The sequence below is a fragment of the Ammospiza nelsoni genome, chromosome 2 (genome assembly GCF_027579445.1).
Source record: "Ammospiza nelsoni isolate bAmmNel1 chromosome 2, bAmmNel1.pri, whole genome shotgun sequence".
Lineage (NCBI taxonomy): Eukaryota > Metazoa > Chordata > Aves > Passeriformes > Passerellidae > Ammospiza > Ammospiza nelsoni.
Genome location: NC_080634.1, coordinates 115830153 through 115857057, shown reverse-complemented (window position 1 = coordinate 115857057; position 26905 = coordinate 115830153). Strand labels below are relative to the sequence as shown.

General features: G+C 44.3%; 1 protein-coding gene across 3 annotated transcripts; it reads right to left on the bottom strand.

Moving 5' to 3' along the window:
- Nucleotides 1–404: 404 nt before the first annotated feature.
- On the bottom strand, nt 405–24967 carry TMPRSS2 (transmembrane serine protease 2). Of its 3 annotated transcripts, none has more exons than XM_059466672.1 (15): nt 24947–24967; nt 17953–18109; nt 16693–16763; nt 15626–15824; nt 14443–14526; nt 12784–12903; nt 11332–11461; nt 10756–10863; nt 9142–9185; nt 8124–8298; nt 5719–5894; nt 4638–4733; nt 3904–4046; nt 2677–2829; nt 405–2497 (listed from the first exon to the last, which is right to left on the bottom strand). In XM_059466672.1, exons 3-15 carry the CDS (start codon nt 16705–16707, stop codon nt 2486–2488), a joined length of 1455 nt encoding a protein of 484 aa, XP_059322655.1. In that variant the 5' UTR covers nt 16708–16763; nt 17953–18109; nt 24947–24967; the 3' UTR covers nt 405–2485. The 3 variants fall into 3 exon arrangements, with proteins under 3 accessions (XP_059322655.1, XP_059322653.1, XP_059322654.1); XM_059466670.1 differs by lacking the exon at nt 24947–24967 and adding an exon at nt 24442–24521; XM_059466671.1 differs by lacking the exon at nt 24947–24967 and adding an exon at nt 23010–23105.
- Between the last annotated feature and the right edge of the window lie 1938 nt (nt 24968–26905).

Here is a 26905-nt window from a genome sequence, read left to right as displayed (position 1 = left end):
ACATCCATCTCACACCTGGAGAGGAGAGGCAGGGACTCATTGCTGCAGGCAGCAGGAGGGGAATGACAGAATAGGGTGTGACTCCCTCAGCCACTGCCTGCAGGCTAAACTTCCTTATCTAATTCAATTAAATCAGAGTAATTTCATCAGACCCAGCCACCAAAACCACTCAGCATTCCTGGACATCCTGCTCTATTTCCCTGGGTTTGAAATACTGGGATTAAAATAATCTCTCAGCTCACCTTCTTGTTTTTCTTTTTTGTTGTTCTTGTTGGTTTTTGTTTTTGGTTTGGGTTTTTACAATCAGACTCTCAAAGCACTTCATACACTGAATCCAGCAACTGCATTCAAAACCAAAACCCAAATAAACAGATATAAAGCACAACTAAGGAAAACTATTTGTAAAAAAAAAAAAAAGGAAAAAAACCCAATTTATTTGGAGCAGTGTTTACATGTAAGATAATTGCATTTCAGTACCAAAAGAGAAAACAAGACTACTAGAGTCATTTCATTCAATAAAGATTTATCCTTAACAAAGTGACTTGATATGGCTTTTTGATCCTCTACCACGATTATAAATTATTTTCAAAATCCTCAGTCGGGTGGCACTCGGATACAAATTACATTTTGCTAAAAACATACAGGTGGATACATAAAGGAGAGCTCTAAGGAATCAGAAGCCAAATTTAACAAATGAGGTAGTTCATCTGGTCCTGCAGAAACGCAGCTTTGTGTTTCCTTGTACAAAACATCCAGTCCCAGTGTGTGTGTGTGTGTGTGTGTGCAGCTCCAGGCGCAGCACAGCCTGCCTGCACTCCTTTGCCCTTCCACAGCAGGGAGAGGTCAAAAGTCACCTTCAATGTGCTCAGACAGGGCCCTCAGCACTGGGACTGCTCCTGCTGCAGCTCTGGGGCATCTCTGCCTGGAGCATCCCTGTCCAGAGCATCCCTGTCCAGGGCATTCTTGTACAGGACATCCCTGCCTGGGGCATCCCTGTCTTGGGACATCCCTATCCAGGGCATCCCTGTCCAGAGTATCCCTATCCAGGGCATCCTTATCCAGGACATGCCTGTCTGGGGCATCCCTGCCCTAGGCATCCCTGTCTGTGACATCCCTGTGACATCCCTGCCTAGGGCATCCTGTCCACAGCATCCCTGCCTGGGACATCCCTGTCCAGAGCATCCTCCTATCCAGCCTATCTCTATCCAGGACATCCCTGTCCTCGGGCATCTGTCTGGGACATCCCTGTCCAGAGCATCCCTGCCTGGGACATCCCTCTCCAAATCCCACATGGACAACTCTCCCATTTTAGGTTCAGAGCAGCTTAAGGCACATTTTTGTAAGGTCTGAGGCAGCCAGACTGCACCAGTCTGACTCTGACTGACGGCTGTGTTGAGATCCTGAGGATTTTTAACTACCTGAATAGACAGTGAGTATTTTTTTTATTTTATTTTCTGTGCCTGTACTGTAGTGCATGAAAAATTCCCTTGATACATATGCCTCACCCTCTACTCTCCTGAGGCCCCACCTGGAATACTGCATCCAGCTCTGGGATGCCCAGCACAGACCTGCTGGAGAGAGTCCAGAGGAGGCCACAAAGGTGTTCCAAGGGCTGGAGCATCTCTGCTGGGAGACAGGCTGAGAGAGCTGGGGTTGCTCAGCCTCTGGAAGGCTCTGGGGACATCTCACCACCTTTTCCAGTCCCTAATGAGCCTACAAGAGAGCTGGAGAGGGACTGTGGACAAAGACATGGAGTGAGAGGACAATGGCTAGTGACATCAGACTGAAAGAGGGCACATTTACATTGGATTTTAGGAAGGAATTCTTCCCTGTGAGGGTGGTGAGGCACTGGAACAGGTTGCCCAGGGAAGCTGAGGATGGTCCAGCCCTGGAAGTGTTTAATGCCAGTTTGGATGGGGCTCTGAGCAACCTGGGATAGTGGAAAGTGTCCCTGCCCATGGCAGCGGGGTTGGAAGTGGATGATCCTTAAGGTTCCTTCCAACCCAAACCATTTTGTAATTCTATACTAAAAAAAAAAAATTAATTTCTTTTAAAATTGCCAACCAGCAGCTCGGAGATTCAACATTCACATTACTTAACATTTAATTTAAAAACTACTAAACCAACTCTCTCAGCATCCTGCTACGAAAATCTGAAATCAAATTCTGATTGAAATTGTCATTATAAGCCTGATCATCAAGTGAAAGTTACTCAACAAAAGAGAGACATTTCAGCAAGCAGCTGACAGAATGAGTCTGCCAAGCACCACAAGGAGAAGAAAGGTGCTCATTGTGATAATCCTTCACTGATTAAGATCTGTCACTGTAGCCAGCACAGAACCAAGTGTGCAATCCTTCATGTTACTTTTAAAAAGAAAAATCAAAGAGGAAAAATAAAATCAACCACAAAGTGAATAAATATCCCAGGCCCCCATGGCTTCATTCATTCTTGTCCTCAGGAACATCGATTAGCAATGAGAGTATTGTCATCTGTTTGCCTGGTTAAAAGACAAAACAAAACAGAAAACAAAGGCTCAGGTTCTGTCTTAACAATCACTTGGATGCTTCCCAACAAAACAGTTTAGTTACCATGCAAGTCACTTTTTTTTTTTTTAAGTAGAACCACATTTCAGGATGTGGTGCCTTAAAATTTATGAAAAAACTCTGAATATTTTACCTGCATATTTTTATAAATCCAGTCTGTAAACACAGTCATATTCCCATACACTCCAGGTTTGTTGGGAGTGGCACAGCCAGTGCCCCAGCTGGTGTCTCCAACCAGCCACCACACAGAGTGGTGGTGAGTCACCAGAGGACCTCCACTGTCACCCTGCAGGGGACACAAACACCTTGTCAGGGACACAGCCACCAGGAAAAAAACAATCCATTTCACCCAGGAACACAGCTTTATTTTCAATATAAACCCACCTGCCATTTAGGGAGTCACTAAAACAAGACTGGTGGCAATTTTGGTGTTAAATGATGTCTGCTTCCAATGGGATGAAAATAATTTGCCCAGATCCCTCTAAGTAAGACTGGCATTATTGGCTTTATTGTTCACAGCCACAACACTGTGATTTATATATAATAAAGATAATAATGCAGTGGTTATGAGGAGCATCTGATCATTTTCAAGTACCAGGTAACAAACCATCCTTGAAGCATTGAAAAGGAGCCTCACCCCCCTTGGGAATTTAGTGAGAACTCAGCACTGGCAGCCATTCAGATGATGAAACAAAAGCTCTCCTCTTTAAAGGGATGCACCGCCAAAAGAACCAGAAGCCCAAGCAGATGAAATGCCAATTTTTAATTTTGGAAGAGCACAGGATTTATTTTTAATAGGTAGGTAGGTAGGTAGGTAAGTAGATAAGAGGGAGAGAGAGGGAGAGAGAGGGAGAGAGAGGGAGAGAGAGGGAGAGAGAGGGAGAGAGAGGGAGAGAGAGGGAGAGAGAGGGAGAGAGAGGGAGAGAGAGGGAGAGAGAGGGAGAGAGAGGGAGAGAGAGGGAGAGAGAGGGAGAGAGAGGGAGAGAGAGGGAGAGAGAGGGAGAGAGAGGGAGAGAGAGGGAGAGAGAGGGAGAGAGAGGGAGAGAGAGGGAGAGAGAGGGAGAGAGAGGGAGAGAGAGGGAGAGAGAGGGGGAGAGAGGGGGAGAGAGGGGGAGAGAGAGATAGAAAAAGATAGAGAAAGATAAGATAGAAAGACAGAGAGAAAGATAGATAGATAGATAGATAGATAGATAGATAGATAGATAGATAGATAAATAGATAGATAGATAGATAGATAGATAGATAGATAGATAGATAGAGAGAATGACAGAGAGATAAAAAACCTACTAGCAAGCCCACAAAAATAATCAGATCATTTCATCTTTTACACAATTATTAGCTATTAATTAGGGATAATTACCTGACAGGAATCAATTCCCCCTGCTAGGTCTCCAGCACAGATCATTGTAGGCAGAATCATGCCATTGTAGATATAAACAGCATTACACCTGGAACGTTCTATGAGGGGCACCGCAACGTAATTCAGGTTATTTGATGTTTTACCTGGAATTGGGATAGGCACAAATGTGCAAAGACAAAACCAGAATCAGCATCACATTATTCTGCTGTTACAAAAAATCCCAGCAGCCAAGATGAAATAAACTTCCCAGAAGCAGCAGGATGGAAATTTAAGACATAAGAAGTTTACAAGAGGTCAAGAGGACCTCCCACAGCACCTTTCTTATACCAAAAAACCCTTTTCCTCCCTTTCCTTTTTCCAGTCTTGCAAATTTACTTGCATTATTCTCTTACAGCCTGAGGTGATGAAAAGGAGCAGCTCCTGCCCTTTCCCACATCCACAGGACATGCTGGGCATGCAACAACCTTTGCTGCAGCAGGGGCACAGAATTATCTCCTGGGTGGGCATTTCTGGCCCCCAAAACTGATTTGAGGGTCCCTTTGCAGTCTGCTGAATGCAAAACTTGCTTTGAGACAGAATGCCCTGGGTAAATATTGGGGGCTGTAAAATGGTTTAAAAAATAGTGTATGAACAGTTGTAATTCAAACTGCCCCGTGAGCCCATGCAGCAATATTCTTAGGATGAAGAAGACTGGTTTATGTGAAAGATCAAAATATTCCAGGAGCACTTTTTACCTCCTTGGTACTCTGCTCCCCACCCTGATATCCAGCACTGCTGGTTGGGCTGGAACATCATTCCTGGATTGGGCAGACAAACTGGCCTCACATTTTCTGCAAAACAAACAGAAGATGGATGTTCAGACAGAACTCAAAATAAATTGAAATGGCCACCACTTACACATCATGCATTCCCTCTCTACTTTGCATTCCTTGCAGGCAGACAACGCAAGAAGCAGCAGAAAGTTTACTAGCTGCCTTTTCCCTGAGGGGTACCTGATCTTCACCTCAAATCTACCCCAGCTCCACCTCAAATCTACCCCATCTCCACCTCAAAGTGAAGGACAAGCAGTTAGTGGTTCTACCTTAATTAATCAAGTTAAAAAGAACAATTAACACCAGTGCGTCTGAGCTGTAGAAGATGGAGAAAAAATTCTGGAAACTACAGCTCTGCATTCTCTTTGCAAAACTCTGCTGAAAATAATCACAAGACAAGCAGGATTCAGTACTGATATATACAAGAAGTGTGCAGCACAAAAAGCTGGAGAACAGACAATCTCCCTGCTCTCAGCAGCAGAAAATCCCTTTCAGATCACTCCTGGTAGCCTTAAACTGATGCACTGAAACACAAAGGGCCTGTACACAAAAAGCACTTAAAGTTTAAATAATGGCTTGTTCTTTATTCTGTACTGATTGCTTACAAACAACCTACATCTGCTTTTATGAAAGAAACTTCTTGTAATGTTGAATTCTGAAGGGATTTTTAAACAACATTTGACCTGACTTGAGTTGGGATTTAATCAGCAGCTCCCACACTGCACCTGTAGCTTCCTGCACACACAGCAGTGGCTAAACTGAAGCACCACAGAGCATTCTGAGGCAAAAATATATTATTGAGATGAGCCCAAACCCCCTATCCCTGTCACAGATTTAAATAAATCCTGTATAGGAAATCAGAGGCTGTGCCCTCTGCCTCTAGGATCATTTTGTGTTCTTCCAATAAATGTCTACAAGGATTGCTTGATGAAATTCAGAAGTTTTAAAGGGTGTGGTCACTGCCACTGGATTTTTCCCTTATTAAGAGGAGCAGAATACCCACCAGTAAAACTCAGTGGTGTCTCCAGCTTCATAAGGGCAACATCATTGTCTTTGGAGTCTGTGTCATAATCTGGGTGGGAAATTATCAGTTGGACTTTGTATCCACTTCTGAAGAGCATCTCATCCTGATTGAGAATCCCAGCATAAACCCTCCAGCTGTGTGGGTCAGACAGTCGCCTGCAGAACAAAGAAAAGGTCTCAGGGTTTCCTTCTGTAGTGACAAGACAGGGATCAGAACCTTCAAAAAACTGTCTTCATGTAATCAAATGTTTGTGTGACCAAAAATGCACATGCGTTTAACTACCATTTCTGAAGAATAAGACAAACAAATTGCCAGACATGTAACTTGAGGAAAGCCTGGCTCTAGTTTCAAAAATATATTAAATAAAATCTTTGCAGTGGGTTGAGTATCACTGCCCATCCCCTTAATCACTCAGCACAACAAATTAAGTCTGAGACTGCAACACTGAAGCCTTTTGATTTCCATGACTGAGGGATCAGGCAGGTATTTCTGAAGTCTCACATGTCACTGATATCAGCAGAAGCCAGAATTAGTAAAAACATGATCTAGTGAAAGAATTTCACTATCTTGAAAGCACCAGGGGTTTTTTTTTAGGCTGGTTTTGGCTTTTGGTGGGGTTTTTTTAAAGTTAAGCATGCTATTTAAGCAGCCTCTTGCGCTCCAGCACAGTTTACAAAAGCTTAACAGAAAACTTGCTACAAGTGTTAAAACTCCCTCCATGAGAAGTGCCAAGGCAGTTGTGCCTGAAATTCACCCCAGCTCCAAAAAAAACCCAGATCAGGCTGAAAACCAGGTTTGTGCCAGCTGCAGCTTGGTTGCCATTCCCAAAGCTTTTGCACACTGCAGAGCTCAAATCCAGACAACAAAGGAGGGATAAGATCTCCAGGTAGAAATCAAACACTTGCATTCCTTTCTCAAGGTTAAGGACAAATATTCTTCCTTGCCTCAGCCTCAAACTGTGATCCAGCCAACCAACCATTACAATGTTTTTCTTTTGGGGTTTTCCCTCCAACAGAAGGAGCCATCTTTTAAACAAATTTCTGCCCTTTCTGAGGGTACCACAGAATCCTAAAGTCTCTTTTATAGGTGAAAAATGTACAAAGCAGCAGCTATTTTTCTTGTTGATGGCTACATAAAGTGCTCCTTGGATAGATATAAATCTGTATTTAATACTGACTTGGACTTTAGTACCCTGTGGCAAAAAGATACGAAGAAATAAATGGCACAGGCATCTTTAAATTGATCATATCTACAGCAGTGTGATATTTGAGAATTCGGAGGGGGGGGGGAGTTCCCTTTGGGTTTTCTCACAGTGTAATTCAACATCTTCATGGAAACATTGTATGGCTGGCATTAAATTTGGTGCCTTGAGTTTACGTCTTGAACTGGGCGGGTATCTGTGCTCAACATCACCCATTTCATTTTGTAAATAAGACAAAATATAAAATAAGGCTTCCTGTAGAAAGCAGACAGATGAGCTGCAGCCACCCTCCTCCAGAACCAATCTTTCCTTAATAGTTCAAATTTACAACACAGACAAAACACTGCCCCGAGCTCCTGCATGCCAGGCAGGGGGAGAAATTCAGTGTTAAGGGAAAAAGTGGGGAGAATTGAATAAATTTTTGCAATTTCAGCTTGAAGAAAGGCAAACAGGGTGAAGTTTAATAAATCCAAGTGCCGAGTCCTGCATTTTGGCCACAATAACTCCCTGCAATGCTATGGACTGGGGACAGTGTGGCTGGAGAAAGGGACCTGGGGGTACTGGACAGATGGATGACCATGAGCCAGCAGAGTGCCCTGGTGGCCAAGAAGGCCAATGGACCTGGTCTGGATCAGGAATGGAGTGGCCAGCAGGAGCAGGGAGGTCATTCTGTCCCTGTGCTCAGCACTGGTGAGGGCCAAACCCAGAGTGCTGTGTCCAGCTCTGGCCCCTCAGCTTGGGAAGGACCTTGGGACACTGAGCACATCCAGAGGGGCTGGGAACACAAACCCTGTGAGGAAGCCCTGAGGGAGCTGGGGGTGCTCAGCCTGGAGAAAAGGAGACTCAGGGCTGCCCCCATCACTCTGCACAGCTCCTGAAAGGTGCCTGTGCTCACCTGGGGCTGGGCTCTTGCTCCAGCAGCACTGACACACCCAGAGCACAGAGCCTCGAGCTGCACCAAGGGAAATACAGGGTGGAGAGCAGGGAAAAGGTTTTTTCCAGCAAGGGTGAGAAAGTTCTGGAATGGTGGAGTCCCCATGCCTGGGTGTGTTTAACAAAGCCTGGATGTGGCACTGGGGGCCAGGGTTCAGTTGGGCTGTTGGGGCTGGGCTGGACTCGATGGTCTTGAAGGTCTCTTCCAACCCAGTGATTCTGGGATTCTGTGAACCAGAGGGGGACTCACCCTTCCACGCAGTGTGCTGCTGTCACAAGCCAGTGTGGGGTGATGATGGAGCCCCCACAGACGTGGGTGCCCTGCACGTGCAGGCTGACCTGCCACGGCCACTGCCCCAGCACGGCGCCGCTGCCGCCCACGATCCTGTTCATGATGCTCGCGCTCTTGCTGGCCAGGCCACACTCTGAGAGGTCAGGCACACACAGAGCTTCATCAAAGAGGGGGCTGGGAGGTGGATTCTGCACCCCAGGCTCCCCTGGCCGAGAGAGGGGTGCACACACCATGGTGGGCACAGCACAGCTCACAGCCCTGCCCTGACACCAAATCCCAAGTCTGCCATTGCCCAAACCTCATTAAATTGCAAACCCCACCTGCCAACTGCTGCCCTTGGTTCACCTTAAACTCTTCCAACCTTTCAGGAGTCTCTGGCCATTCAGACACTGTTTTTGGGGTTTTGGTTTTGGTTTGTTCCTTTGTTTTGTTTTTGTTTGTTTGTTTGGGTTTTTTTTTGTTTGGTTTGGAGCTTTTTTGGGTTGGGGTTTTTTTGTTTTTTGTGGGTTGTTTTGTTTCTGTTTTTGTTTATTTGTTTGTTTGTGGTTTTTTTGTTTTGGTCTGGGGGTTTTGAGGGATTTTTTTGTTTGTTGCTGTGCAACAAAGCAGCCAAAAGCCAGGAGAGTCCTCAGGACAGGAATCAAACCATCAAAAATGCACTGCCCACCCAATTGCTGAATCTTGGAGAGCAAACGTGCCACAGACATCCCAACACAGTGCTGGGGGATGGATATGGAGTTCCACCACAAGTCATTTAAAGAAACCAGTGGCAGCAAAGACAAAAGCAACTGGGGATCCACTGTATTCCTTGTCTCCTCTCTCCCACCCTGCTCCTAGAACTGCATTATTTGGGAACCAGAGTTAAATCATTTGCCCATGCAAAAGCAGCAGTAAATGCCTCAGGTCCAAAAGGTTTTGCCAGCCAGGGCATTTCAAAGCATGAAGAAGCAGAAGTTTGCAAAAGCCAGGGAGTTACCTATGCAGCGTAGGGAAACCACACTTCCTGTGCCACAGGAACCACTGCAGGAGAAATAAAAACACCAAACAGCATCTCAGGCACTCAGTGAAGGAAATGGAGAGCCAAGCCCACCCTCCAGCTGCTTTCTGCCCTTTCCAGATACATGCCCTGCCTTCAGCCCCATCTTCCTGCAGAGGGTTCCCTCCTTTCTTCACCATCTGGCCTCCAACATGTGATGGTGTTCACAAGGGTCCAAGGATGAGGGAAGAGATGAGGATCTGACTCCATGTTTCAGAAGGCTGATTTATTATTTTATGATATATATTACATTAAAACTATACTGAAAGAATAGCAGAAAGGATTTCATCAGAAGGCTAGCTAAGAATAGAATAGCAAGAATGATAACAAAGATTTGTGGCTCAGCTCTCTGTCTGAGCCAGCTGACTGTGATTGGCCATTAATTAGAAACAACCAACATGGGCCAATCACAGATGCACCTGTTGCATTCCACAGCAGCAGGTAATCATTGTTTTCATTTTGTTCCTGAGGCCTCTCAGCTTCTCAGGAGGAAAAATCCTAAGGGAAAGATTTTTCCTGAAAGATGTCTGTGACAGAAAGCATCATTTTTATTATCATTAAACCACTCTGAAGTGTCCACTGTCAAAACCTGTAGACTGCTGTGCCTGCAAACTCCTTGCAGCTCCCTTGTTTAGTTCTTCTGCAAAAACTTCCTAAATCAGCTCCACTTTCTCTCTTCATCTTGCTTCTCAACAGGCTTACAAACCTTTTGTGCTCATGCCTGCAGTGTCCCACAGGACAGTTTTGGTGAATGCAAGGCATGGTGGTGTCGCAGACATCTTCTATGGAAAATCCTTTCTTTAGGATTTTTCCTCCTGAGGAGCTGAGAGGCCTCAGGAACAAAATGTAAACAATGATTATCTGCTGCTGTGGAATGCAACAGGTGCATCTGTGATCAGCCCATATTGGATGTTTGTAATTAATGGCCAATCACAGTCAGCTGCCTCAGACAGAGAGTTTGAGCCACAAACCTTTGTTATCATTTTGTTCTATTCTTAGCTAGCCTTTTGATGAGAACCTTTTCTTCTATTCTTTTAGTATAGTTTAATGTAATATATATCATAAAATAATAAATCAGCCTTCTGAAACATGGAGTCAGATCCCCGTCTCTTCCTTCAACATGAGACCCCTGTGAAAACCACAACTTTCCACAGTGAGGATCCATTTTTGCATGCTGTGTGTTCATGTGACTGAAAAAAAGGCTGTGCCAGCTGCTGTGAATGTGTGGCAGCTTGTAGCTCTTGTCACCATGCACAAACTCCTGCTGCTGGTCAGAGAGCCTTAGAAAAACACCTTTGACATGGCAGCCTTCTAGGCAGCACAGAGGATGGGACACTTTTTTCTTTTAGAAGAGAACAGGGAGGATGGAAAAATGACAGCTGTGTTTTTAAAAAGAGGGAAGAACAGCTGCTGCAATCAGATTAAAAGCAAAGTTTCTTTCCCTCCAACAATCCCCGCTGTGCTTGCATTGTGCTGCAGGCAGAACCTGCACCTCTTCCAGCATCTGGAGAGAGCCTGGATGAAAGGAGAGAGGATTTTATTAACCAAAGGTACCTGGTGTACAGCTTCTTGTACAAGTCTATATTCCCAGCACTTGTGTTCAGCTTCATGTAGCTCTTAAAGCTGACGTCAGGTACCCCACGACTGTAGAAATATGTATCCCTAAAAAACAGAAAGGCCACCATGAAACCCAGCAGTGCTTTCAGTTTTCAAACAGGTCATAACAATGAGCTGTGCCAAGCCAGAGCTTCTGACATGACAGCACTAGAAATCTTTATTTTTGTTTATTATATTTATTTTTGTGGACGTGGAACCCTGGTGGTGCCGCCCAGCCACAGTCACTGGGTTAAAATATTTATATCATTTATTTATATAATTTATATAAATATATGTTTTAAATATATATTTAAAATAAATATATATTATAAATATAATATATTTTTATATAATATTTATATAATTTATATCATATTTTTACCTGATAAGTATGCACCTCATGTAACAGGGCAAGATGAAGAGATGCCTTTGCCAGTACATTTTCACAGCAAGGTTTCAGACACATTAAAAATGGCAAGAGGGAAATTTTAACCTTCCTTTTTCTGAGCAGAGACTGACAGAGGTTGCACTTACACGCTGTAGCCCATGTCTTTGCACGCAATCTTCCCATAATCATCATTCCAGTCATCTTGGCAAACAGGATACCAGGCTTTGCTGACAGGTGAATAAACTTGCAGGATAAAATTTGGTCCAAAAAGTCTAACTGCCAGAAAAGGAAGAAAGGGAAAAAAGAAAAAAAAAAGGAAACTAAGAACACCACATGCTATTATGACTGCTCTCTCTTCTTGAAGCAGTTACCCATAATATCCACTTCATGCATGAACTGATCTTAATTTAATGCTCCCTTCTACTCAAATTCTGAGTAAATAGCCAGTAGACAGAAATATGGCAATGACTTCTTTTCATGTAAGGCAATTTATAAGAACTACCAGTTTTAAAATTAAATGTACAAGATAGGGTTCATCCTTTCATTTCAGCTTTTATGCTAAAATTTCTCTGTTATATTCTATCACTGAGAAATATTGCAATAATGAATGAAAACGAAAATGAAAATTTCCTGATCTTTTCTTATGCAACCATATATTTCTTAATATATTACATACTGTGTACAAATAAAATGATATATTGAAAAATAGATCATATTATCTTATTAATATGTTTATTATTAAGAGATTATATTCTCTTAATACACCAAATTTCTCCAGAGAAGTGCTTTGTAAAGCAAGAATGTAACCAGAAGCAATTAGCTCTGACATTCCACGTCCCATTATGTATTTGCTTGCACAAGAATTTAATAAAAAACAGTTCAAGCAAAAGAGCAGATTGAAACAGGCTTCTCCAAGAAGCCATTATTCAACCAAATGGGGTGGAACAGCTGCCAGCAAATGCTAACCCTGCATGAGAATGTGCTGAATAAAAGTTTGCAGAGAGAATTTAAAGCACAGCTGGAGTTTCCAGTGTGGCGCTGGCATGACCCAAGATGCCAAACCTCTGGAATGGACAAATCAAGGTTTTTCCACCTTCTACCTTCAGCTCTAAAGCTTCCCTTGGCATCTTGTCAGTTCAAAGCAATGAACAGGCCAGGCTTTCTTACACAAATGAGTTAGTTGAAGAACTAAGAGGAGAACGAGGAATACAAAATACATGGAAAAAGCCAATCCTGACTGAAGACCACCAGGTTTGTTATCACCTGGAGCTTACTGAGAAGTCACCACTGACTGTTCCATCCACAGACAATGCTTGAGCCAGTTCTGCACAAACCCCACTCAAATTAAAAGGTGAGATTTAAAAAACTGACTCAACGTCAAGGCAGCTCAAACCCCTGAGCCTTTTATTTCAGCTTTTCAATCGGGCTGGAAACAAACTGAGTATCTATACATAACACACATCCTAAACCACTTTAAAGACAGACCTTAGGCTAAAACAGCCTTGTTGCAGCTTAGGCAAGCTCTGTACAGGGCAATCTGCCCCCAGGCTGCTGCAGTTGATGAAATTTTCCCCCAGCCCTTGGCTGCTGTCACTCACCACAGCGGGTCTCGTCCTCCCCGTTGGGGCAGTCGCTCACTCCATCACACCACTGGGAGGGGGACATGCACACCCCTGAGGAGCCACACTCAATCAGGGAGCTCAGACAGTTGTTCTCTACTGCAGGGAGACACAAACACAGCCATGAGGCTGCACATTGTCACTGTGATATTTTATGAAAATCCCTTCGCCAGGATTTTTCTACCTGAGAAGCCTCAGAAAAGAAATGTAAGCAATGATTATCTGATTGCTTGGAATGTGGTTTGTAGGTTGCTTACCAACAGGTGCATCTTTGATTGGTTCTGTGTGAATTGTTTTTAATTAATGACCAATCCCAATCCCAGCTGTGTTGGAACTCTGTCACAGGTTTTTATTATTCAATCCTTTCTAGCTTTCTGATGTATCCTTTCTCTTTCTTTAGTATAGTTTTAGGATATGATATGATATGATATGATAATATAGTAAATCAGCCTTCTAAGAACTTGGAGTCAATTCTCATCTCTCACCTCATCCTGGGACCCACAACAATTGGTGACCACCCACACCAGCCCAGCTCTCAAAGAGTTTCCCACTTTGATGGAGCAAAACGTTGGAAGCAGTTCTTTAAACCCGGAGGTGGGAGGGACCCAGCCTGCCCCAGCAGAGATGGATTGCTCATTCCTTTGCACAGATCAAGTCTCTGGTGCAGCTGATTGGGTTTGGGCCACTGGCCTCCCCTGAATAATCAGGCACCATGAAGTTGTCAGAAAGGAATAAGCTTTGCACTGGCAAAGTGTTAACAGGTAGAAAAGGCACATAACTGAGTGCCTCAATTATGTACTTTTGCTCTTATTTAAAACAAGATTACACTCACCCTGCTTAAATCAAAATGAGTCAAAAAAATTCCCCTAAGAACACAAAGTGTCATCCTCATAGCTCTAAATGAACTCCCTTAAAGTCATAGAGTAGTTTGGAAGGGGTCTTTAAACATCATTTTAGTCCAACCCCAATGCAACGAGCAGGGACACCTTCCACTGGATCTCTCCTTCTCTTCTCCTGAGCAGAATGGAAAGGAGGGGCTCCTAAAACCACCAGATTTTTTTTAGTTTCCTGCTTTTTTAGCAAAACAGCTTTCATTGAAAGGCAAACTTCACCTGAGGTGAACAGAATTGGTCCAGCCCTGCTTCAGAGCTCAGCCACCCCAGCTGGGGATGATTTCCAAAGCAAACATCCATGGTACAACTTAGAGTGCTGAGACAGGCTGGGCTCATGCAATGTTTACACAAAAGCCCCCCAGAGACAAAAAAATGGATGTGACTTCTGCTCCAAGAGAGATTCCATTTTAGCAAAGCAAAACACATCTTGACCATTTACACTCCTGCAATTAAGGTTTGCACACTTATTACAATCCCCTCCCTTCACCTGAAATCAAGTGAAGCTCAAATTTGAAAAGTAGCAGCAGCATTAAAAAGAAAGAAAAAAAAAACCAAAAAACAAACCTCAACCCACAAACAAAACTAAGCCATTAAGAAGCAACATTAGTTCATCTCTTAGGAGAAAAGGAACAAAGACTTTGCTGTTCTTAATTCAGAATAAAGCATAAAATGAGAATTGATATATCTAACTTGAAAAGTTTAATACATCTTTTCTTAAAAAAAACAGGAAAACAAAATAACTTACCAAAATACCAGATGAAGAAAGCAGCAATTGCACAACAAATTACTATTAATATAGATAATATTATTATTATGGTTTTCCTTAGACCTGAAGTGAAAGCAAGAAGGAAAAGAGAAATTAGATTCACAAATAAAGTTATTTCCACCCACCAGCACTATTTATTCGACATTAAAATCAGTCCTTTTTAGCCCGACTTTTCCCCATTCCACCATCTTTCCTCCCAAAGCCCCCAGCTTCACCAGCACCCCAGCCAGCTGTCACTTCTTCACAACAGGAAGAAAGGCATGAAGGAAGTGGCTCCTTCAATGCACAACGGGGAAGGGAAAGTCCCTTTCCTTTGTTATCTAACTTCAACAAATCTCAGGTCCAAAACTGGCGGTACCAGCTGTGGGTTTCTCTGGGTCTGGATTGAAGGCACTTGAGATGGTGTTTCATGTTCACACTCAGGTGTTTATTATTTCTGATCAGTAAAACAGTCTCACTACTGTGAGTTCTGCAGCTTTTCATTAGAAGGCACAAAATGGCAACAATCTCTTGGTACAAGGGCTTTTAAGACTGAACTATCCAATGAAGAACTGACACCTGGATTATTTTCCCTTTTACCCCAATAACTGATCCCAAAGAGCTGCAATGGGGACTTTTCTGCCCAATTACAAAATGCCACCCAAACCCATGGAGAAGAAGGAAGAAGAAGCATGAAGAACAAACCCAGGACAACACCCTGTGCCCTCCATCTTGCTTCCATCCACAACATACTAAAAACCCCAAAACCTCAATTTCTCTACACTGCTCTCTATAATCTATTTCACACTTTTGTGGATTCCAGTCTATCTTGAAGTTTAGGAAACTTTCTCCATGGATGAGGGTCAGAGTCAGTGCTGCCCTGGGGGTCAGGGCACCCCAGAGCAGACAGAGAAATATTCCCAGTGCCCTGGGTTTCCACAGCACCTAACAAGTTCACTGCTCATCAGAAACCTATGTCACACTTCTGTGGATTCTAGGAAAACTAGAGTCTAGAAATTCTAGAATCTAGATTCCTGGACTAGAATTCTAGTCTAGGAAACTTTCTCCATGAATGAGGATCAAAGTCAGTGCTGCCCTGGGGGTCAGGGCACCCCAGAGCAGACAGAGAAATATTCCCAGTGGGTTTTCACACAAAACCAGGAGAAACCCCCCCAAAACTTACTGGCTGCACAGGTTCTCCTGGGTGGGGGCGCCGCTGGCCTGGTGGACTGGTGGGTGGCAACCCTTGGGATGTAGCTTGGCACGGAGGGAGGGTTTGTGGAGAAGAGCTGTGGGTAGGGGTGAGCACCTGCTGCCGGCCTGGCAGCGTAGGGGGGCTCTGGCTGGAAGCCCCTGTTCTCGTAGTATGGCGGTGGTGGACCCTGAGGGTGGTGTGGGGAGGGAGGGAACAGCAGAGAGTGAGAAACAAGGACAAAAAACCTCCCAGTGCCACTCTGTAAAATACACCCCACACACACAGAGCACTTACTGGGGACTCCAGTGTACACAGACAGAGAGATTCACAGGACATGGCCAAAACCTCACGGTTTGAATAATAAAAATAGCACAGAGTGAGGCTGGGAATCCTCTGACAAGATCAGTTTCCTGCTCTTGCTTTCCATAGCAGCCCAGCCTAAGAAGGATTCTTGAGCCCAGCCCTCCCAAGCTGTTTGCACAAATGCTTGCCCTGGGACGTCTGACAGGGTAGAAATAACCAGCAGGGACAGCTGTGGGCTGCACCAGCACAGAAATAAATGCTGACAAGTAACAGCCTTTGTGCAGGTCCAGGATAAATGCTTACAGCCCCATTTCGTGCTGTGACAGCACCAGGTACACCTAAGCTATTTCTGACACACACTGGCCTGCAACAGGAATATTTATCCTGGAATATTTATTCCAGGAATATTTATTCCAGGAATATTTATCCTGCAAGAGCTTTAAGAACTAGTCAGAAGCTATTCTAACCTACCCCACTATAACAAGGTTAAAAAAAAAATCAAAAGTATGTGCTCAAAAGCATAAATCTCCCCTAAAAGTATCTTGAAATGTTGGTTAATTCGAGGCTCTTACACCTGCCTCACAGCATCTTTCCCCCTTTTGGCCAAAAAGGAAACACATCAAATAGTCCATGTTTTAAAAGACTTGTTAATCAGGACATCGCTCAATGGGCTGTTATGTGTAAAGAAATAAAACCAAATTAAAAGAAAAAAAAATGAGAAAGGAATATTGTGAATATTTTTGTTTACTTACTAGAGTAGAGGTCATTTTTCCTTTGTCAACAGTACAGAAACAATTCAAGTGTTGGGGAGTAAAGTGTGAACCTATACAAACAAACAAAAAAGAAAACAATCACAACTGGAGGCTTTGTCCAGCTTTCTTGTCAGTTCTCCCTTTGGAAAGAGGCCAGATTTGCAGAGAGGGGGAAATAAAACAAATTTTAAAAAAATCAAACCCAAACCAAGCGGAAGTATTTGAAGAGAGGGTACAAATCAAGGTGCAGCATGAAATCAGATCTCAGCAGCCTCTCAATACAAGCCTGAGGATTATACAGTGGCAACTATTCATTAGCACGAGGGCAGCACAAACTGAGAAGGTCAAGTCAGTGCTCACTCTGGCTGGCAGAACCAGAGTCAGAGAATCTCCTGGCAGGGACCCACACGGTGTCAGTGCCATGGCCAGGCCCTCTCTCAACACTTACTCAAGTGTGTCTCTGAGGTTTATGACACAGAAACCAGCACAGCATCAGCAAATACAAATTCAACCAGTTCACGATACCTGCAGCCCCCACAGGCCACGTTTTTTTCGCTTTTTTGTGTTCTAAAGAGTTGTTTTCTTGGCTGTGTGTTGCAACCACTGAACCAAAAACAGGGAGAGAAGCACTGCAGGGGAACCGTGCCACAGCAATACTGAAGGTTTTGCAAACAGGGGTAAAGAGAGGTTCTGCACTGCATGTTTCAAGCATCCAGAAGTTTATTTTAAAGTTAAACGTTAACGTGGAGCAAAACCACTGATTGCCACAGACACAAGAAATAGGAAAATGTTTGCCACAGACACTAGAAATACAAAAATGTTTGCTGGTACAGATCTAAAATAGGCAGTTATACACCTCCACAAGAAATCATTCTAATAAATGCTGCTGTCTGCTGAGTCCTCTCATGTTGCTCTACAAGAAAAAAAAGCCTAAAAAGTGCCTTAGTCCTGCACTGAGAAATACCTGTCTCTACCTTGCAAGGAAAACCCTGCACATTGAAGCAGTGTAAAAGCACAACATAATTCAGCCCAAAGTAATAGGTTATCCTTTAAAACCTCTGTCAAGGCATCATCTCACCCAAAACTGAACTGCAAATGTCACTGAAGCAGATTTCAGCAGCTGCTCAGCCCCTCAAGCATGCCAATCCTTTGTGACACTTCAGGAAGGCTGATGCTGGTATTTGCTTATCAGCAAACATGTAAATAATGCACCACTGCACTTATTTGTGTGGCAGACAGGTGAGCCTTATTCATACTCACTGAAAGTCCATCAGACTGGTGACTAAGGCTCCAGGACTTCTGCTTTGCTTTATGTCCCATCCATCCTTGCCCAGCTCTTCACAGCAGTGGGGAAGTGCAGCTCTGCCCAGACTTGGGGACAAACAAATCCCAGGAGGCTGTTTCTGTTCCTTGTTCTCTGAAAAGGAGAAGGAATAAAAGGGTTAGGAGGTTTAGTGATACCAGAGAGAAGTGGTGATTCGAGATAAGCCAACAGGTACTATGACCAAAAAAAAAATCCTAAATTTTTTCACATTACCATTTGAAAGGCTTTGCAAATTAACAGGGAAGAGTGTTCCTCACTCTTTTGGGGGAGTTTCTGGGAGTGGTTTTGGTTTGGTTTTATTGGTTTTCAAATGAACTGAGGAAAAAAATGTCTGTCTTACTTAGCTGGTGTTCCACCACCACTCCCAATTTAGTTCTTGTTAATCTATTTCCTATCCAGCTTCTGATTAATAACACTTTACCTGTTATAAAGTACAGGAACTCATAGGTTCCTGTATTTTATGGTATTTTATATATATAATTATACTATATTATATATCATTATACTCTATTCTATTCTATTCTATAATTATATTCTATTATATAATCTATTATATTATATATATTTATATATTATATTATTTATATATTATATTACATTATATTATATTACATTACATTATATTACATTGCATTACATTATATTACATTATATTATATTAGTCAGTGTTTTAAAACTACAGGAAACCAAAATCACTGAACTCCTGTTAGCTTTGCAAATGTTTCAGGCAAAAAATCAATCTGCAGCATCCAATAATGACATAATCTGGTTTTCCTAAGCACACATCACTCCCACACTTCAAAATGTTTTACAAACACATCAAGGGAAGTGCAACAGCTTCTCAGATAAGGAAGCTGGGTCATGGAGAAGCAAAGTGACCATCAAACACTCCCCAACAACTGGAGAGCTACAAGGGACTGTTCTGCCTTATCTAGTCCAATATTTGGCCCCTAACTCACCTAACACATCAGATGAATTTAAATAGACCATTGAAAAGTGTCCTAAACCCACTCGGTGCACAAGAGTTCAGTGGGAGTGTACAGATGTCCTTCCCTCTCACTGCCCTCGTTCCTCCTGAGGTCTGCTCAGCTATTACAACACTTTACTGGGTGCTTCTGAAAAAAACAAACTTCAGGAGTCCTTTAAATAGAGGTGGAGGTCCCAGGAAGGGAACTGGGATGGAGTTCCCCATCAGAGCTTCAAGGTGTCACAGGGTACCAGAGGCTTGAGGGTTGGCTTGCTATCACCTTCCAGCACCAAATAATGAAAGGGACCCATCAGTCCTGCCCCTAAATTTCAAAAACTCCAGTATGGATGGAGCAGAACCAGCATTTACACCTCCAGCAACGCAGAAGGTCCAAAACTGAGTGGGTTTTTCTTCCATAAAAGAAATACTTTCAAAGTACAGGAAAAAAGCCACTGTTTCTAATGACAGAAGTGACAAAGAGTAAAAAGCCACCACTGACACAGATCACTGATGAATAAAGCAAAATGTGTTGCCTTAGCTGGCAGCTGCTATTTGAAGTATCCAAGATTTTTACATATGCCTTAGGAGTGTTAATTTTATGCTATCTTAATCATGGGTCATTAAGATTAAAGGAATGCATCACTATTTCCAGTAAATTTGTCAAAAATGAAACCAAAAAAGGAACACAACCAAACAACAATACAAAAAAATTATAAAAATAATAGATTAATTCAAACCAAATTCAATCCAATAGCTTTTTTGGATTTTTTAATTAGTTTTTCTACATATTTCTGCAAATCAGGTCTTTAAGTAAAAGTTGCAGCACAGTTGGTCTGTACTTCATTTACAACATCCTATTTAATCAAAAATGGACTGTCCAGACTCTCAGCCCTGCAGAGGCTTGTCCTCCTCCCTGCCACAGTGACAGTCCCTCTGTGCCCTGGAGAGTTGTGCTGCTCAGCTGGTCCTCACCACCATGTGCTCCTAAACCGCTCATTGAATTTTGGTGAATTTGGGGCAAAAACGAGACTCTGATTTTGCCTCATTTACAGCAGCATCAGCTCACGGCCCCCTCACACCTCCTGTGCCCTTTGCTGGCCAGGAGCCAACATCCCAAAAAGGCGACAGACAGAATGAAAGGCAAAGAAACCCTAAAAGTCTAAGCAGGATTTTGTAATGACACCAGACCTGCTGCCTTTTACCCTGGCTCTCCATGCAAGGAATAACAGCCCTTCCTCAGCACACACCAAGCCATAATTGTTTATTGGTTTCCAAAGCTTTTTACACAGAGTTCCCCATAGGCTGTTTCCATGCCCAAGTCAATAGGATGGAATAACTACCTCCAGATATCCTAATTCAACACTGGGAATTCAGCTGGCCAAAGAAGGCAGAGTTACACTGGCAACAGCTTGCTTCCTGCATTTACAAATTTACATATTGCTCCAATAGGTGTTTCAGGCTATTTCCTGAAACAGAAACAACATTAGCTGTTTGCTGAGTCCTGTGGTGGTTATCAGCAATTGAAAAAGAAACCCCAGAACAATAAAAAAAAAACCACTGAACTAGTTCTTCACAGTTCGACCTAGATAAAAAAAAGTAAATAGAAATGGAAGAGGACAGAAGAGTCAAAGCCCAAATGAATGAAGTCAAGTTCATCCTCTAAAAGGAGGAAGCATAAAAGCATCCTAAACATTCTACATGAACCTAACACACTGCAACCAAAATTCCATCCAAATAATTCTCTGTATCCAGCAAACCAACAGAACTCACTGAGATAGCAAAGGAGTCATTTCAGTGCAAAGCTCAACCTTAAAGAAGGGCAAGCCAACACATTATGGCATTGATGATGCCAGAAAGGAAATATTACTTGCTTTTTTTATTTATTTCCAACCATTTTATGACCACCTAGAAGTTTCAACAACACAAATGTGAACATAATATAATCATGATATGATGGTGTGGAGAAAAGGTTAGTGGGGCAACAAAATTTAAAACAAAAATTAAAAAGAGGGCAAACAAGCAAAGAGGTGATTTCAGATTCATTTTTATGAACTTTTCACAGGACAGTTGTCACCTGGACAGGAGGAAAGAAACATGGTGAAGATTTCTGTTTAACAGTCAGTACTAAAAATTATGATGACTTGCACATGAAGTATAGAAAGGTTTAAAAAATCCAGTTATGAATGAAGAAGGAAAGGAGATAAATAAGATTTTTTATCCCATTTCATTAACAAGATTTCCTAGACACTTCTTGAAGAAGTGGCACTGAGTATTTTTATTGTGATGATTTTAAGAAGTGATTTTAATTCATTCCATTTATCCTTTGGCAGGGATCAAAGACAAATTGACTGAATGTCTCAAAGTCACCAAAATCAGGGTCCGGCAGTGTCCTGGCCTTTCAACAAACCTTCTCAACTGAGGTGAGCTCTATTCAGCGTGCCTGTGCAGTAACATCACAAGTATTTCAGAGAACTCTGTGAGACTGTGCAAATATTTACCAGGTTGCCACAAATAAAACCTCGTCCTTCTCACAGTTCCTAAGAAATAGTTTTGAAGCTATTCCAGATTAGCTCCTAAAAAGCCATTATAATGTACAACTACTTATCAAGAGGTGTTAAAAAGCAGTGCCTCTTGATAAGCACTATCAGCAGCGGCTCACTGAAGTCCACAGGAATATTCCCCAGGCCAGGAAATCAAGATTAATTCTACTTCCACGTGCTAAAAAAAAGGAGGCATTAAAAATCTCTGAGGGGAGCAGACACATTTTAAAAAGTTGTAGGATGCCATACTCATAGTACAAATAATTTTCTTGTTATTATTATTATCATCATCTGTCTGAAAACAGCTATTTACTTCAAACTCAGTGTGCCACAAGTACGTAACGTGCTTTGTTAGGAGCAGTGGGGTGAGGAAGGAGGCTGAAATGCTCTGTCCTTTTTTCTCATTTCACTGAGAACCCTAACCCTATGAAACCAACCATTTCTGAACCAGAAAGGACCAAGGGCCCAGGAGAACCAGAGGCCCTGGCATGGTAGGAGATGGACCCATTGCTCAGGCAGCAGCTACAAACCACTACCAGATCACAGGAGGAGCTGGAGGATGCAGCATCAGCCAGCTCGGCCTTTGGATTCTTACTTCCCCTACACGACATCCCAGGTTCTGCCCTTGCCCTTCTTCCAAGGCATAAGCAAATAACTTTCTGGCAGAAGCACGTTTGCTAATCATTTTCATATTTGATTATTACCCTCTGGCTAAATTCAAGTGTCTGTCCACGTCACTGACAGTCACTTGCAAGGAAATAAACCTCTCAGGAGCACTTGTTCACCATATTTGAGCTGCAAATAATGTGATGTGAATAAGGCAGCACTAGGTACCCACACTGCAGGAAAATAAAACCCAGCAATGTTAACAAACCAGATTTATTTAGATACCTGTCCAGGTCAGCGATTTTTAACCCGTGACCTACAGGTCCCGAGGAGCTGCAAACCACTTCTAAGAGGTCTGTGGCAGATAAGAGTGAAAAGCAAATCTTGCTGGCAGGAGGTTTGAATTCACTCCACGGGGAGGCTCCTGTTGCCAGAAAGGGTTTCAGGATGCAACATCAAAGCCTGGGGGAAGCACTGCTGCAGGCACAGGCACTGGAGCTGCTCAGTGAGGACCAGCCCTGGACTGGCACAGGAGGAAAAGCCCAGATCTTCAGGACTGGCAACTCCAAGGCAAATATTTTGACCAGCATCCCACAATAATGTGTTGCTCTGTTTTTCCATCAACATCCAATTTCACGCTAAGCTACTGTGATAGATTTGCTCTAGTTTGACTGTCCTATGAGCCAGAATAAATTTTAACAGTTTAAGAATGAAAGGAAGAAAGGCAAAAAGGCACATGAAGTCCTACTTTGACATCAGCATTTATCTTAGCCACCTGTCTTTTGGCTTTACATCTACACTGTAGGTAAAAGCCACAATTTGCCATTTTCCCAGTTCACTGATTTATGCCACACACAACATTTCCCCACCCAGTATTTACCTAGATGATGCAAATATTCCAAGCTGCTTCCTTGGGCTCTTTCTAAAGCACTGGAGACATTAGTGTCACTTGACTCAGGACAAACAGGGCCACTTAGGACAAAGGCTCAGTGTGACAATGCTGCCTTCAATTCACGGACACCCACCCACCCAGGAAGCTGAGGTTGAGTTTCAAGGTCCAGGCAAGCAATGAACACAAAGCCACCTGCGAGGAGGTATGGACTGGGTTCACCTCAGCATGCAAAGCTTTGGCACAGAAGTTTCAATGGTACAGCTCTTCTGAAAGTTACTTTTCCAAAATCACTTGAGGAGCTGTGCCAACTTTGACCCCAAATTAGCGCTTTTGCTGAAACCCAATGCATCAATACACACTGAAGAGGCCCCAGAGCTAAACATTTTTCTGGTTTACTCTCTCTGCGACCTTGAGGAGTTTGCCCAATCTTTTACCCTTCATCACCAGGGCAGGAGATGGACAAGCTTCACCTGGAACGGTGCGGGCTGGGCCGGCTCTGGCCGAGCCCTCCGTCCGCACCTTCCCCGCTGCGGCTCCTCGGACCGCGCTCTCACTGAACCCACAGAGCCCATCCAGATCCTTCCTTCCTTCCTTCCTCCGTGCTGTTTTGGCTCCTGGCTTCGCCTTCCACCTCCTCCGTGTGTCTTTGGCTCCCGGTTATCCTGGGTTCCCCATCCACCTCCTCCCTGCGCCTTTGGTCCCGGCTATCCCGACTCCCCCGGCCTCCCCATCTACCTCCTCCGTGTGTCTTTGGCTCCTGGTTATCCTGGCTACCCTGCCTTCCCCATCCCCTTCCTCCCTGCTCCTTTGGCTCCTTTCCATCCCGGCTATCCCAGCTATCCTCATCCACCTCCGCCCTGCTCCTTTAGTCCCAGTTATCCTGGCTCTCCCATCCACCTCCTCCATGTGTCTTTGGCTCTCGGTTATCCTGCCTATCCCATCCTCTTCCTCCGTGCTCCTTTGGCTCCCGGCTATCCCCATCCACCTCCTCCGTGTTCCTTTGGCTCCTGGCTATCCCGGCTTCCCCATCCACCTCCTCTGTGTGTCTTTGGCTCCCGGGTTCCCCATCCACCTCCTCCGTGTTACTTTGCTCCCGGCTTCCCTTACACGCCGGCCCGCGGGAGAGCGCGACTTTATCGCGCCGCATCTCGCCCTGGCGACACCGGCTGCGGCCAGGGGACACCGGGGACAGCAGGGGGGCACGGGGAGAGCCGCCTCTCGCTTTTCACTCCTCCAGCGCCTCCTCCCCCGCGGAACGGGGCTTCCAGACACCGCCGCGCTCCCTCCTCATCCCCCCCAAGAGCACAGCGAAGTTTCTTAGCTAAAAACCAACCCCAGCACGGCGCAGCTCGCCGCGGCCGGGATGGCGATTCCCTCACGGGTGGCTCCGGAGGCCGCGGGCGGGCAGAGCGGCGCTTACCTGGGGGAAGCTGCGGGAGCTCGGCAGGGGCTGGGAGGCGGCGGAGGGAGCCGGGAGGGGGCGGTGCTGCCCGGGGAGGAGTCACGGTGCGGGACAGGGGCTGGGGCAGGTGCCCGCAGGTGGATGCGCCGCCCGCCCGGCCCCTTCCTCCCGCGGCGGGCGGGACCCGGCGCTGCCCGCCCCGGCCCGGGGCCCACCACAGCCCGGCAGGCCCGCAGGGACACGGGCTGCCCTTCCCTTCCCTTCCCTTCCCTTCCCTTCCCTTCCCTTCCCTTCCCTTCCCTTCCCTTCCCTTCCCTAACCCCCAGCCCTCCTCCTCCCGAAGGAGAAGCGGTGTCTGAGCCCCCTACCCGTGTAAGACCCCCGGGTTTGGGTTTCGCTGCTCCAGCCCAGCGTGCTGCGGCTGTGCCCTGTTTATTGAACTCGTCCCTATTGGCCTCCGTTTCAGGGTGTTGCAGGAAAATAAGGAGTCACAGCCACTTCCCTGAGCTGGGCAGGTCAGTACCTGATAAAGGTTGCTCGTAAAACACCGGCCGGGGTAAATGACTTCCGTTTTCTTTGGGCTTTTTTAGGGTCATTTAATAACGGGGCGCTCTGGGGAATTACTGCCATCTCAATGGTCGCGGTACTCGCAGCTTGTGGTGCCACCTGTAAGGAAATCCTACAGTGAGGGAGGGTTTTTCTTTGCCAAAGCTGAGCTCCACAGCAAAAAAAAAAAAAAAATTAAAAAAAGATAAAATCCACTCACATCTCAAAACTTTTCCAGTACTACTCTGAAGTTCCCAAGTGAAGAAATTCCACTCACTGTTAATAACAGCTCTGATTTAGCTGCAATATTGCTGCATGCTATGTTTAATATCTCTGTAGGGGGACTGCAGATAAGGCAAAGTACACAAGTTTGGCATGCAAGTGTCTGGGCTTTGTTTATATTTCCAAATGCATATCAAGGAATTCTATCAATCGTACCTTCAGTATTTTTCCAGGTCTGTGTGTTTGTTCAGAGAGAACTACGAATCTGCCACCCCTAGGTACAAAACCCTGAGAAATATTGTCTAAAACATCTTTAAACTTTAGCTTATTTTTTAAAATTGCACCATTTTGGGTGCAAAATGCTCCTGAGCACCCAAAAGCAATCAGTGAGATTCAGACATTTTCCAGTATGGACTCAGTTGCAGCAATTTTATCTCAAATTTCACCTGAAGCAAAAGGTAAAATCATCCCAGACAAACCAAAACACTGCAGTGTCACCTTCTGTGGTCTCTAACATGCCCACCTGTGTGGCACATCCTTGTCTTTAATTTACAGCAAGATCTTCAGACCTTAGTGATGCTTCAGGTTTGAAGCAGGTTAACTGGTCATAAGATTTCCCTGTTAAGTTTCCTTACCTAAATGGAGGGAAATAACCCCACAAATTGTTACTTGGCATCATGGAATTAAAAAAAATCCCTCAAGATCTGTTCAATTCTACTAGAGAAGCTGCACACTTATTTTCTTTGGAAATTCACATCTTTTTTTCTTTGAAAGTCATTTGGAAGTTATGTACTCCTGTTCTGATGGTGTCTCATTTCTCTCTCAATTCATAACCTAATAACTTAGAATTCAAAATTCTATTTCTTTTGAGTTTAGAATATCCTGGAGCTCAGTTTGGATTTGCCCTAATGTCTTGCACCATGGCTACAGATAAGGAGAGAGATTTAAAATATATATTCTGGTTCCTGTCTGTCTGTATGAAGCCACATTGAAGGTATCACATCAATTCAGGTGTCACAAGAAGAACAGGGCAGGAGGTAAAAAACACTTTGTGCTGCTCCTAAACCCTTTAGGAGGCTCGGAAACAACACCAGAGCAGCTCGGTTCAGATGAATGGAGCTCTGCTTGAGTTACAGCCTTGAAGGTCTGGGCGCTCGCCAGCAGCTCGCTGATTTACCCTGTTAACACCTTTTCTTCTCGGAGAGGCTGAGCTGGTCAGGGCACAGGCATTCCCACCCTCTTTCCCCCAGTTATTCCCTCCCTCCTGGTTGGTATCTGGCTCACTAAAAGGCCTTGCAGGGCTCTAGAGTAGTAAAAGCTTTTATTTCTTTTTTTTTTTTCCTTTTTTTTTTTTTTTTTTTTTTTCTTCCCCAGCCTGGGTTAATATTGCCCGAGGTTAACTCAGCTCGCTGACAAAGGTCAGAGGAACAGGAGAGCCTGGCAGCGATGGAGAGGGGGTCAGTGCCTCCCCTTGGCAGCAGAAACTGCCTGGTCAGTTCAGCTTCTCCTCCCCTGTGGAGCTCCTGTCCCTCTTATCTCATCCCAGATTGCTCCGTGATAGCGTAATCGTGTTTCAAATCGTGCCGAGCATTCGTTTTATTAATGGGTTTCAAACAATCTCTAAAGGACAGATCAGGGCAGGGTTTGGTTTTTCTGAGTGGCTGCATGTTTTGGGAGCAGGCAGTGTCCAGGACAGGGATGTGCTCTTGTTGGG